A 14,745-nucleotide genomic window follows, 5' to 3' on the forward strand; every position below is an offset into this window, starting at 1 on the left:
CAACTCGGGCGGGAGAAGTCGACGTTGCGGAAGCCCCGAAAAGCGGTCTCCCTGCAGGGACCCGCGGGCTCCTGGTGTTACCGTCTACCAGACCTGCGGTAGGCCTCCGAATCTCCTGGGTCGGGTCGCAGCAGCGCGCCACCACCGCTCCCGCTCCGAACTCGGCCAGCTCCACGATGGTGGGTAAGTCCGCAGCTCCGCGACTGGAGCCCTAGGTCGTTCCGGTTGGAGGCCGTTCCACGGTGCTCGGCCCCAACGACAACGGCGACCCGACAGAAAAGGTCGGGTTCTCCGTGCAGGGGAAAGATTTTAAAAAGTTTCCCCACCCACCCCCCGCCCCCCACACACATACCCAGTTTAAAAAAAAATAACAACTACATACAAATGAGACAAAAAAATAAAAACACGACAGATGGACTGCAGAGGCCGCTGCGACGTGAGTCGCGCCGCCCACCCGTTTCGGGTCTGAAGAAGGGTTTTGGCCCGAAACGTTGCCAATCTATTTCGCTCCATAGATGCTGTTGCACCCGCTGAGTTTCTCCAGCATTTTTATGTACCTGGGATATTTTAATGCTTGTTATACAATACATATAGTTAGAGCTTTGTGAAAGCCAGGATAGTTGGTCATTGGTATTATTTCACCTTTTTTTTTAAATTTTCTGTTCCATCTTCTGTTATTTGAATGTATCTATCTTTTTTTCCCCCTCCCTTTCCCACTCTCTTCCACCTCACTGGGCTCGCTGTAACATTATTAAAATAAAAGAATTACAAGTGTTGAATCAAATCTGAAACCAATACTAATAAATTATGTTTTTCACTTCAGATGAAGAAGAAGGCTATTCAAGCAAGAACTACAGCTGAAAATGAAGAGGAACAGCTCCAAACCCCTGCATATAAAACTGTTATTCATGTGTCTTCAAAAGACCAACTTAACATAACAGTGTCAAAATGTGGTTTAACCATGCTTAATAATTTAGCCACGGTAAGTTATCAGTTTTTAAAAGTGTAGATGTCTCCTGTTGTGTTTCAATGACATTTATTGGATGATGTGCTGTTTTATAATGACACATTTTAAATTGGGCTGAAAATTTAATATTCTGTTAAGTTGTATTTTTAAGGAGCTTGACTTCTTCAGTGAATCAGTTAAAAATGGAGAGTGAATTCAAACCCAAAGTTAGATAAATTAGCATCAAAATGATCCCAGAAATCCTGGGAGAGATAGCATAGTGATTGTTCATGAAGCATTTTAATTGTTTTTTTAGCCAGTATGTCAAGAACATTTAGAAGCATGATGTGCCTAGCATTTCTAAAAAAAAAGTAATGTCTGTGAACAATTTTTATTTTGGAGTTAAAATGACCCTATTAATGAGTACTTAACTTTGCATTTGAGGGCTCTTTAGGCAGATAGCAGTTATGAGTGATACTCATCACTGATTCATTGGCCCCCTGTCATAGAAACATGGAAAATAAGAGCTATACCTAACTCTCTCTTGAATACATCCAGTGAATTGGTCTCCACAGCCTTCTGTGGCAGAGAATTCCACAGATTCACAACTCTATGGGTGAAAAAGTTTTTCCTTATCTCAGACCTAATGGCTTACTCCTTATTCTAAACTGAGACCCCTGATTCTGGACTCTCCCAAACATCGGGAACATTTTTCCTGCATCTAGCCTGTCCAATTCCTTAAGAATTGTATATGTTTCAATGATACCCTCTCATCCTAAATTCCAGTGAATACCTTAAGAGGGTAGTAAGCTGCTGCCTTCAACTTTTTTGATGAAGGTTTACAACAATGGAAGTTCTTGGATTTAGTCCCTGTTGTCCCGATGGAATCATCATGTATTTCAAGTCAACGTTGTGTATAACTTGGAGCGCATGTTGGTCATGATGTTTGCACGGATCTAAAGCAATTGTCTTTAATTTTGTAAGGTGTTGTTGGAGTAACTTCACAGTAATGAATGCAATGTATTTTGTAGATTTGTACAGTGTATCAGAGGCAGATAAGCCAAATCTGTCTATGCATAGTGCTCTTATCATGTTGACTGCTGTTTGTGTATGGTATCAAAATCCTTGTTTTGTTTAATCTGCAATAATCTTAGATGAGTGGAGAATATTCCATCACGCTCCATATTGGTCAAAATGGGGGCATGTGCTAGCTAAGGTTAAGGAGAAAAAAGACCAACTAGAACGAAAATAAGACCACAGAAACCAAAGCAGACAAATATGTGTGGAGCCGCAGGAGTCGGGGAAGGTGCTCTTTGGAAATGTCTCCTCTATATTTACCACAGAGAAAGAAATGAAGACCGGAGAACTGGGAAAATGAATTAATTAACAGATGAGTTGGGCTAAGGGGTCTGGTTCCAGGCGGTTTGATTCTGGCACTATTTGTGCTTTGTAGATATTTGTGATTTGCTGAGTATTTCAAGCATTGTCTTTCAATTTGGATATCCAGCAACTGCAGTGTTCTGTTCATCATGGTTCCAGGATATATTTCTGTGTCTTTTGTTTTCATTCATGTCCTTGACTTTGCATATCTTGCAGACTGATAACCTGTTGTTAATGAGCATTCATCATCTTCTCGCAGCTGGTGCCTCCATTACTTATGTTATTTCTCTTGGTGTCATATACACATTCTTTTGTTTTCTAGCCCTTTCTCGTATTTCTGCAGTTAAAATATGCATTACTTTTTTTCTCTTTTGATAAAGATAATGAACAAAATATTCATCTGTTTCTTCAAAGATGCTGTCTAGTTTTCTGAGGATTCAGCATTTTATATCAGATTTCAACCGTTAAATTAAAATTAACAGAAAACCTATCTTGATAGGATTTTTTTTTGGCAAAAATGTGCTGACATTGAGTAAGAGGTTGTTGTCCTGACACCACCACTAAATTCTCCATCTCTTTCCTGTACTCTGTCTCGTCACTGTTCATGACGTTGCCCACCATAGTGGTGTGATCCTCAAACTTGTAGGAGTCAGAGCCAAATTTGGTCATATAGTCATGAGTGTATGGGGAGTTTAGTAAAGGACTGAGAATGTGTCATGGGGCACCATTGTTGAGAATTATTGTGGAGGTGTTATCTATCCTCACTATTGTGGTCTGTGGGTTAAAATATAGTTCTCAACATTGTAATGCCTCTCTTCAGTAGACCTGTTGTCAAGGATCCGGTGGCTGAAGGGGATGTTGAGCCCGAGGTTTGGAAGTTTGGATGGGGTCATGGTGTTAAAGGTGGGGCTGTAGTCGATTTAAAAAGGCGCCTGTCGCTGGTGTCCTTGTCTAGGTGATCCAGAAATGACTTTAAACCCAGGGAGTTTGCTTCTGCAGTGAATTTGTTATGAGAGTAAGTAAACTGTAGTGGATCAAGACAGACTGGGAGGCTGGAGTGAATGTACAACATTTGAAGTCTCTTGCAAGGATGGCAACCCTTACTCTCAATTTCTCTGTCTCTGCTACATCCGCACCCAAGATGTGGCTTTCCATACTTGGACATCTGAGATGGCGTCTTTCTTTGGTGTGTGTGTGTGTGTGTCCTGCTTTTGTGGAAGGATCCCTCACCCATGTCTCCTGTGTCCCGCAGTTCTCACCCCACCTTCTGGGCAGAACGAGGATAGAGTTCCCCAAATGTGCACCTTTTACCTCACCAGCCACTGCATCACAAACATAATTTTTCGATATTTCTGCGACCTCCAATGTAATCCCACTGCCAGTCACATGCTCCTGTCCCCACCCCTTTCCATTGTCTGTGGAGCCTATTCTCTCTGCATCTCCATGGTCTGCTCGTCATTTCCCATCCAACCCACCTCTTCCCACGGCACGTTCCTCTGCAATCGTAGGAGATGTACCGCCTACACCTTCTTTCTAACTTCCATCTAGGGACCCAGCAGGCCTTCTAAATGAGACAGAGGTTCACGTGCACTTCTTTCAACTTTTTTTATTACATCAAGTACTCCCAATATGGCCTCCTCTACATTGGTGAAACAAAGTGTAGACTAGGCGACCATTTAATCAAATACCTGCCACTATCTGCCAAGGCCTGAGGGAAGTTCCGCGTGCCATCGATTTTATTTCCCTTTCTCATTCCCATATCGACCATTCTGTCTTTGGCATCCTCCATTGCCAGACTGAGGTCACAAGCAAACTGGAAGAACAACATCTCATATTTTGCTTGTATAGGTTGCAACCCAAAGGTATGAACAATGAATTCTCCAAATTTCAAGTATGCAAGGGAATGAAGAAGAGGTTTTTAAATATCATTTTCATATTTTTAGAAATGTGAATAATTGAATGGTGATTTATATTGTGTATTTTGCTTTCTAGGCATTTGCTGAAGCTGCTGGTAAAACAAGTGACGTATTTCAAAAAGATCAAGCACCATTTGTAATACAGAATTGCCTTGGACTTGATGTTATAATTTACCCCAGTGATTCATTTGTCGTTATAAATAAAAGATCAGCAAATTCAAGTTATGAACTTAAAAATGGAGAGGTCCTTAATATGGATTACCAACGGATGTTGAATGAACAGGAACTTCTATCAAATCTGACTGATGCAAGCAGCAAATTGTTTTATGTTTCACTGAGTAAGTGCAATCCATTTTTGGAAGAAAACTTTAAAAAGGAATGGAGGTTTGTTGTATCGTGATCTTGATCAAACAATTTAGCAAGTCTCTACAATGTACTTGGATGCAAAAACAGAGCATCTTGGATTAATACTGTTTCTATGATATCATCAGAGTTGCTTTTCAATCTGCAGAAATTTGGCTGGCGATGTTTCTCAGTGATTTACTCTTGGCCCGAAAATATTCAGCTGCTTCATGAATGATCTTCATTTAAGATGTAAAGAAAAATGTTAGCTCATAATTATGTAGTGTTCAATTTTACTTGGAAAGTGATAAAGATCAGTATAGAGTGCCCATAATGTTTGGGACAAAGACCCATCATTTATTTATTTGCCTCTGTACTCCACAATTTGAGATTTGTAATAGAAAAAATCACATGTGGTTAAAGTGCACATTGTCAGATTTCAATAAAGGCCATTTTTATAAATTTTAGTTTTGCCATGAAGAAATTACAGCAGTGTTTATACATAGTCCCCCCATTTCAGGGCCTCATAATGTTTGGGACACGTAAGTGAAAGTAGTCATGTTTAGTATTTTGTTGCATATGCTTTGCATGGACATCACCAGTTGCTGAGTGTCTTCTCTGGTGATGCTCTGCTAGGTCTGCATTGCAGCCATCTTTAGCTTATGTTTGTTTTTGTGGCTAGTCCCCTTCAGTTTTCTCTTCATATAAAAGGCATGCTCAATTGGGTGCAGATTGGGCGATTGACTTGGCCATTCAAGAATTGACCTTTTTTTAGCTTTGAAAAACGCCTTTGATGCTTTAGCAGCATGTTTGGCATCATTTATTTCCTTCGCTCCATAGATGCTGCTGCACCCGCTGAGTTTCCCCAGCAATTTTGTGTACCTTCCTGTTTGGCATCATTGTCTTGTTGTAGAATGAACCACCGGCCAATGAGTTTTGAGGCATTTGTTTGAACTTGAGCAGATAGGATGTGAACATACACTTAAGAATTCATTATGCTACTACCATCAGCAGTTGTATCATCAATGAAGATAAGTGAGCCAGTACCTTCAGCAGCCATACATGCCCAGGCCATAACACCCCCACCACTGTGTTTCACAGAAGAGGGGTATGCTTTAGATCTCGGGCAGTTCCTTCTCTCCTCCATACTTTGCTCTTGCCATCACTCTGATATAAGTTAATCTTCGTCTCATCTGTTCACAAGACCTTTTTCCAGAACTGTGGTTGCTCTTTTAAGTACTTCTTGGCAAACTGTAACCTGGCCATCTGATTTTTGCGGCTAATTAGTGGTTTGCATCATGCAGTGTAGCCTCTGTATTTCTGTTCATGGTCTTCTGCGGACAGTGGTCATTGACAAATCCACACCTGACTCTTGAAGAGTGTTTCTGATCTGTCGGACAAGTATTTGGGGATTTATCTTTATTATAGAGAGAATTCTTCTGTCATCAGCTGTGGAGGACTTATTTGGCCTGCCAGTCCCTTTGCAATTAGTAAGCTCACCAGTGCTCTCTTTCTTCTTAATGATGTTCCAAACAGTTAATTTTGATAAGCCTAAGGTTTGGCTGATGTCTCCAACAGTTTTATTCTAGTTTCTCAGTCTCATAATGGCTTCTTTGACTTTCATCGGCTCAACTTAGGTCCTCATGTTGATAAACAGCAATAAAAGTTTCCAAAGGTGATGGAAAGACTGGAGAGACTAGATGCTGAGAGCTCATCTGAGCAATTACAAACTCCTGTGAAGCCATGTGTCCCAAACATTATGGTGCCCTGAAATTGGGGGGGGGGGGGGGGATGTATAAACACAGTTGTCATTTCTACATAGTAAAATCAAAATGTATAAAAATGCACTTTCATAAAATCTGACAATGTGCTCTTTAACCACATGTGATTTTTTTTTCTATTTCAAATCTCAAATTGTGGAGTGCAGAGGCAAATAAATAAATGATGGGTCTTTGTCCCAAATATTATGGAGGGCACTGTATCCGAATAGATGGAATCCACACTGAAATTTGAGGAGCAGTTCATAAACTACGAAGAGAGGCATTTAATGACCTGTTGCTAATTTTCCCAGTGACAGATGACATGGGTACATCTCTATCAACTATTACAGTTTAATTTGTCTCCTTTCTTGAAGATGATAGAATGATGGCATCTCTGAGGTCTCCTGGTATATTTTCCTCGTCCCAGATGTGGATGATAAAATTGAAGATTTTTTCTGAAGTTGATCATCGAGTTTTAATATGTTATATGGGAAGCCGGTTTCTACTGACACCTTGTCACTTTTGTGTTGGGATAGGACCCTTCTCCATTTTTTGACAGTTATGGATGACATTATCTGTATATGCTGGATGATATATATGGCCTGTATATGCTGCTGTGGGGTGAAGGGCAGATGAATAGACTTTTACACTTTAGAGATAAGTGCATAAACAGACATTTCAGCCGTACGTGGTAGGCGCAGAATTAGACCATTTGACCCATCAAATCCACTCCGCCATTCAATCAAGGCTGATCTATCTCTCCCTCCTATACCCATTCTACTGCCTTCTCCCCATAACCCCTGACACCCATATAAATGGATAAATGTGAGGTTATCCACTATGGAGGCAAGAACGGGAAGGGAGATTATTATCTGAATGGTGTCAGGTTAGGAAAAGGGAAAGTACAACAAGACCTGGGTGTCCTAGTACATCAGTCACTGAAATTGCGCATACAGATACAACAGGCAGTGAAGAAAGCTAATGACATGTTGGCCTTTATAAAGAGAGGAGTTGAGTATAGCAGCAAAGAGGTCCTTCTGCCGTTGTACAGGGCCCTGGTGAGACCACACCTGGAGTATTGTGTGCAGTTTTGGTCTCCTAATTTGAGGAAGGACATTCTTGCTATTGAGAGAGTGCAGTGTACGGTCACGAGGTTAATTCCCAGGATGGCGGGACAGTCATATGACGAAAGAATGGAGCTACTGGGATTGTATTCACTGGAATTTAGGATGAGAGGGGATCTTATAGAAACATAATAAATTATTAAGGGATTGCAAACACGCTAGATACAGGAAACATGTTCCCGATGTTGGGGAAGTGCAGAACCAGGGGCCACAGTTTAAGAATAAGGGGTGGGCCATTTAGAATTGAGATGAGGGAAAACTTTTTCACACAGAGTTGTGAATTTGTGGAATTCTCTGCCTCAGAGGGCAGTGGAGGCCAATTCACTGGATGCATTCAAAATAGAGTTAGATAGAGCTCTTAGGGCTAACGGAATCGAGGGATATGGGGAGAAAGCAGGAACAGGGTACTGATTGTGAATGATCAGCTATGATTACATTGAATGGCGGTGCTGGCTTGAAGGGCCAAATGGCCTACTCCTGCACTTATTGTTTATGTATCTATGTATCTAAATCAAGAATGTATCTATCTCTGCCGTAAAAATATCCATTGACGGCCTCAACAGGCTTCTATGGCAATGAATTCCATAGATTCACCACCCTCTGATGAAAGAAATTCCTCCTCATTTCCTTCCTAAAGGAACGTCCTTTAATTTTGAGGCTATGAACTCTGGTCCTAGACTCTCCCACTGGAGAGTCTAGGATCTACAATTTGGTAGGTTTCAATGAGGTGTCCCCTCATCCTTCTAAACTCCAGTAAATAGTGGCCCAATGCTGTCAAACGCTTATCATATGTTAACCCATTTAGTCCTGGGATCATTCTCGTAAACCTCCACTGGTCCCTCTCCAGTGCCAGCACATCCTTCCTCAGATATGGGGCTGAAAATTGCTCACAATACTTCAAATGCAGTTTGAGCAGCACCTTAGACCCTCAACATTACATTCCTGTTTTTGTATTCTAGTCCTCTTGAAATAAATGCTAGCATTGCGTTTGCCTTCCTTACTACCAATTCGACTTGCAAATTGAAATTTTAGGAAACCTGCACCACACTCCCAAGTCCCTTTGCACCTCCGATTTCTGGACTCTCTCCCCATTTCGAAAATAGTCTATGCCTTTCTCTGCACTACCTGCCCCTCCACTTATCATTGTTTCATCTGCAAACTTGTCCACAAAGCCTCCAATCCCCTCATCCAAATCATTAATATACAACGTGAAGTGTAGCAGCCCCAGCACTGACCCCTGTGGAATTCCGCTAGTCACTGGCAGCCAAACAGAAAAATCCCCCTTGATCGCCACTTTTTGCCTTCTGCCTTCCAGCCAACTTGCTATCCATGCTAGTTAGTATGTTCCCTTTGATACTGTAGTACCCAGTTAGATCCCAGGGCAAGTTGACAAATTATGAGTTTGGTTTCATCCTGTTTCCATTGATTATCCTTGAGATGTTTCTACAACTTGATTGGAGTCCACCAGTGGTAAATTAAACTGATTGTGAATGTGATTTTACCCAAATACACATGTGCCAAGCTTGTAGCGTCATACCCAAGAAGACTTGAGGCTGTAATCACTGCCAAAGGTGCCTCAACAAAGTACTGAGTACAGGGTCTGAATACTTATGTAAATGTGATATTTCATTGATTGGACATGATTTAGCCTTACTTGTGCTCCCATAATGTATCCCCTCCCAGCTATCAGGATGAGATTCCATCTACCATTGCTTTTTTATTATGGGATATTATTGTGTGTAGATTGGTGGTAAAAAAATATATAATTTAATCCATTTTAGAATAAGGCTGTAACATAACGAAATGTGGAAAAAGTGAAGGGGTCTGAATACTTTCTGAATACATTGTATAAGATATTTATCTTCATTAGCCATGATGTAGAATATAAAAGCAGCGAGGTTATGGTCCAACTTTATGAAACCTTGATAAGGCCATCGTCCGAGTACTATGTGTAATTCTGATTGCCACACCACAGAATGTGATTGCGCTTGAGAGGATGCAGAAGAGATTCATCTGGACATTGCTTTGTATTGGGTTTATCAGTTATCAGAAGAGACTGGGGAGGTTGGGTTTGTTTTTCTTTTGAGCAGAGGAGACTGTTTGGGGGTGGAGAGAATCTAATAAAAGTGTATTAAATTATGAGGTCCCTAGATAGGTGGTAACAAATTTTTCCTCTAAATAAAGACAAGGTAAATCAGAGGTGATTTAGTGGGGTTCTAAAAAAATGTAATTTCTATCGAGAGGGTAGTTGAGAACCCTCAGATTCCCATTAAATCTTTTCCCCTTCACCTGAAACCTATGTCCTCTTGTCCTCAATTCACCTACTCTGGGCAAGAGACTGTGTGCATCTACCCAATCTATTCCTCTCATGATCTTATACACCTCTATAATATCAAACCTCATCCTCTTGCGTTCCAAGGAATAGAGACCTAGCCTATTCAACCTCTACCTATAGCTCAGACCCTCGAGTCCTGGCAACATCCTCGTAAATCTTCTCTGTATCCTCTCCAGCTTGGCAACATTGTTCCTATACATGGTTATGATCGCCCAACATCTGTACTCAATATGATGAAGGTCAATGTGCCAAAAGCCTTTTGGACCACCCTATCTACCTGAAGACTCCTCCTTCAAGGAACCATGCACCTGCACTCTTAGATCCCTCTGATCTACAACACTCCCCAGATCCTTACCATTCACTAATGTTGGTCCTGCCCATGTTAGACTTCCCAAAATGCAACACCTCACATTTCTCTGTATTAAATTTCATCAACAATTCCTCAGCCCACCTGGTCAATTGGTCAGTTTTTCACAATCATCTTCACTATCTGCATAACCACCCACTTTTCTATCATCTGCAAAGTTGATAATCTCTAACTCTCTGACGCTATTTGGAACATACCAAACCAGAGTGGAAACTAGCTATCATCAATCCAAATGAACTGCAAGTTATAAATGCTCAATTCCCTTTGCAATCCCTCTCAATATCAGCTTGTGCCCATGTGAGGCACAATCTAAATAATGCTTTGTATAAAGTGGCAAGTGACAAAGGATGACCATCTTTGTCGAGAGCATCTTGACTGCTACTTCTTTGCATTCAGCAGCATTACCATTGGCTAAATACATACCATACTATCCTAGCATCACCCTTAAAGAACCGCCGTGAAGTAAAAAATAAATGTTAATTGTTTCTATTAGCACAAATGTTTAAAATCTGTGAAACTAATGCAGAATTCGATGTATTCATTTGGGGGCATGTGCATGTTACTTTGAAATGCCATTTTTCATCAGTAAAACATTTAAATAAATTTCATGTAGTTCCTCAGGGCCATGCAGCGGCTGACAAAATTCCACTAACTAAGTTAGGTCGCCGTCAGTACACCATTACCCACACGGAATCGATTGTCGAGCGGTCCATTATATGTCAGATCGATGCAGTGCAAGGAAGCAAAAGAATAACAATTCGTTCCCCTGTGCAGGTATATAATTTAATTCAATGTGCACTTAAGAATAATAGTGTTAATAAAATATGCTTACCTTTATTAATAAATAACTTTTAAAAAATGTTCTTTGGGGAGCTATACATTTTCTATATACTATGATGTAAAAACTGAAATGATAGAATATGGTTCATATTCTGCTTTCTGCTTTGGTATAATTGGGTTTAATGGATAGCCAGTGTTAATTTTATTTAGATTGTTTAATCAAAAATATACTTAACAATCTGATACGTTCAGCATCTGAGACCTTTTCAAGTTATTCCTTTACATACCGTGCTGGAGGTTCTGCACCAATGCCCTGAATTGCTTTACAGTCCACCCACATGAAGCTTCCTCTTTTAAGAATAATGTGGGGTATCATGAGCTTTTGACAAGTAGTCCAAAATAAGTAATTTCAAATTGGAAAGTCCGTTTATTTTTCCAGCATTATCTCACTATATCTTTGTGTATATCAGCTACCAAAAGTTTTGTAAAAATGCAGAAATTTGAATTTATATGTTAAATCTCTCGTGGAATTCATTTTTTAATTTTTCAACTTGCAGATAAAAAATCATTTTTCATTGCCTTTCAATGTCTTAGAAGACGTGGAATCCGATTTGAAGATGCTTGGTACCATTCAGCCAAATGAAGATTTTAATGTCCCTTTGCTTTCTTACAGGTATTTGAATTGAATTATCTTGTCTAAAGTATTTTAATTTTGCATGGAACAACTTGCTTTGTATTGATACAGTACAAATAACATAAATATCAAAGCCCTGTAAAATTGTATCAAGACAACCTTGTTACTGTGGATAAACCCTCGCATGCTGTTTGAATTCAGCTTTACAGCATTTACCACGTGCAGACCCCCGATCCTTCCAGGCGGTAGAGTTTACAGATTTATGAGATTCTATTGATGTAACCTTGATGAATTGCAGTTGTGCATTTTGGAAACCATACACATTGCAACAACTGAATATTTGTGATGAAGATAATGGGTGCTTAGATTGTAAGGCAGAATGCCAATCAATTAGATTACTTGGATCTGGAATAAATCAAGCTTCAGCATTTTTTTAGAGCTACGCTCATCCTAGTTTGTGGAGGGTATATCACCACCCTCTTGATGTTGTACATGTTGAAAATAATTTGGAGACCTGGATCTCTGAAGCTGAGTAACTGCCGATCTAATTGTTGACGATGACTGACTGAACAAACCTTAGTTTCTTGAAAAATATTGTTATTCGCACAGGTCAATTTAGGATCATGGATCCCAGCATACTTTGGGATAATGTCTACGAAGATCAACATTAAAATTGCCGCTGTTTTCAATATCCCGAATTTGGCCCTTATGGTTTGTTCTGCAGCTGCAAGTTTACAATACAACAAACGATAATGCTAGGTTTGAATCCTTTAAAAGATGTTTGAAGTGTTCAAATGCAGTATAGCTCAGTAGAAGTTACTTGTGTCAATAAGTTTTATTTTCACAATGAATAACCAGCTTCCAGAGTATTGTGCAGCAGATGTCTGAATATTTAACTGCAAGTATGGATTTCCTTTTAAATGAAGATTTTGCAGAGCAATCCTCGCAAGTCTATGCGACTGGGAAAAACTGATGTTATTTGGTAGCGTGTTAAAAGATGGTATATGAACAGGGAAATAATGGAAATGCATAGTAGGTCAGACTTTATCTGTGGTGAGAGAAAAGGTAAGGAAGTAAATATATTTTGTCTTCTTGGGTTGGGTAGGAAAGTGCCATGAGAAAGGGGTGGATATTGAAAATGGAAGAATGAGCCAGATTTGCAGAGGAAATTGCTACAGGGAAGGGGAAGATGTGTCTTGATGCCATTAAATTGAAGGTGAAGAAATTACTGACATTGAATGGTGGCTAGTGGTGTGGAAAATTATCACAAGGGGACCCTTATCTTTGCCTCTGAATAAGCGGAGAGGTGATGAGAACTGAAGTGCAGGAAAAGGAACAGATATTGTTGAAAGCCCTGTCAACAAAAATGGAGGTGCAGGAAAAGAAAGACATGTCGGACAACTGGTGTGGAAAGATGCAAATAGTAGAACAGATATGACAAAAGCAAATACATTGGAGAATGGAACGGAATTTTTCAGAAAGCAGAGTGAGTGGAGCTGGGAGTCAAAATAGTTGTGTCTGGGCTTATCGTGGATGTTAAGATGAAAGTAGAGAAGTAAGGGAACAGAAAAGTCAAAGATGGAACATGTGAAAGTAATGGGCCTGTCCCACTTACGCGACTTTTTAGGCGACCACAAGAGACTATGAGGTCGCCACAAAGTCGCCACATGTTCGCTGGTGGTTGCCGGGGTGTCGCCTGCATGGTGGTGAGTAGTTCCCGCATTCTCGTAACTAGTCGCAGCTTCATTCTGATCGCCGCTAATTTTTCAACATGTTGAAACATTAGCGGCGACCAGAATTTTGACGCCATGGAGAGTAGTTAGAATTCTCGTGACGTAGGTGCCGTGGTAGTGGGTTGCCAGGCGGTCGTAGGTTGTCATAGTTTGTCGTAGGTTGTCGCCGGTGCCGTCCGGTGAATTTCATTAGCTCATTGGGGGAAAAAACGTAAACAGTAGTTTTCAGAAGCAAGGATAACCAACCGATGATGTGTATCTCTGGCTTCTTAAAAGTTGTCTCCACTCCTTCTCCCCCCCCCCTCTCCCCCACTCTCCCCCCCCCCCCCCCTTTTAAATGAGTTAAGTGACCCTTCCTGTACACTGTGCTTTCACCGTCTTAATTACAGCGCCAACCTTCCTGTTTATCGTGGTGTGTGTCTGTATCACATTGGCTTTGCACTGTGTGAATTTCACTCAGACAGCACTCCCCCGCTTGCCCTGTCCCCTGGCTGCATAACTGGCTGGTGAAGGAAGTGATGTGTGTGTCTGTCCCACTCTGACAGTCGCCGTTCCGGTCGCCGATTTTTCAGGGACCTGCTACGACTTGACAGTCGCTGGCAGTCGCCTGAAAAATTGGCTAAGTGGGACAGGCCCATAAAAGTATGATACTCAAGCCGAAGTTAAGGAAAACAAAAATGCATGTTTGCAAACAACATATGCTGGTTGTATTTGTATTTAGATTTGAAGCAGAGTAAATGTGTTTGTCTGATAAAATATATATTTAAATATCTAATTTTAAAACAATTTATTTTAATGTTTTTTTATAGATCTGATCTCCGTTTACAATTAATGATGAAAGACAAAGAATCCTATGCTCCCTGTGACGCTATCACTTTTGGTCATGTAAATACAAACACTAAAATTGTATTTCATCGCAAATGTGGTGTTCCTGAGGGTAATGAGCAAGATTCACTGATCATCAATATAGTTGCAGTGCATGACAGCCTGACATCCGATGATCCTGAGGAAAATAAGAATGCTTATTTGCTCCATTTGTGGCCCACTGCAATTCTACAAAACCTTTTGCCTTGTTCTGTGGATGTTAGCTTAACAGAGGTAAATTTACTAGCCTGTTTGTTTTTTCTTTTTTTGTTTGTTCTTTTGTCCTGTTTTAGTTAATTTTTGGTTTAATTTTAATTTTATTATGTTGTGTATGGGTGTGGGGTGGGGGGGAGAAACATGTTTTTAGTCTCTTCCTTCGGGGGGGATGCGACTTCTCTTGTCGTATCCCCCGTGTCCGTCTCCGTCTGCACCGAGGCCTAATGGCGGAGCTGGCGGCCTCGGAGCTGGGGCAGCGTTCCAGTGGCAACATCGGAGCTGTGGCGTTCCGGCGGCAGTGGCAGTGGCGACCCGGCATGGAGCAGTGGCGTTCCGGCGGCAGCGGCA

At 40.8% G+C, this 14,745-nt stretch overlaps 1 protein-coding gene across 2 annotated transcripts in view; it reads left to right on the forward strand.

Annotated features, from left to right (window-relative positions):
* vps13a (vacuolar protein sorting 13 homolog A) overlaps positions 1-14,745 on the forward strand; it is a 346,213-nt gene that overhangs the window by 194,804 nt on the left and 136,664 nt on the right. For both annotated transcript variants that reach the window (XM_033017572.1, XM_033017571.1), the window contains exons 43-47: positions 824-982; positions 4,319-4,580; positions 10,784-10,944; positions 11,508-11,623; positions 14,127-14,415. In XM_033017572.1, coding sequence (XP_032873463.1) covers positions 824-982; positions 4,319-4,580; positions 10,784-10,944; positions 11,508-11,623; positions 14,127-14,415 — 987 coding nt within the window. The remainder of the gene's footprint in view (positions 1-823; positions 983-4,318; positions 4,581-10,783; positions 10,945-11,507; positions 11,624-14,126; positions 14,416-14,745) is intronic.

The sequence above is a fragment of the Amblyraja radiata genome, chromosome 3 (genome assembly GCF_010909765.2).
Source record: "Amblyraja radiata isolate CabotCenter1 chromosome 3, sAmbRad1.1.pri, whole genome shotgun sequence".
In the NCBI taxonomy this organism is placed as follows: domain Eukaryota; kingdom Metazoa; phylum Chordata; class Chondrichthyes; order Rajiformes; family Rajidae; genus Amblyraja; species Amblyraja radiata.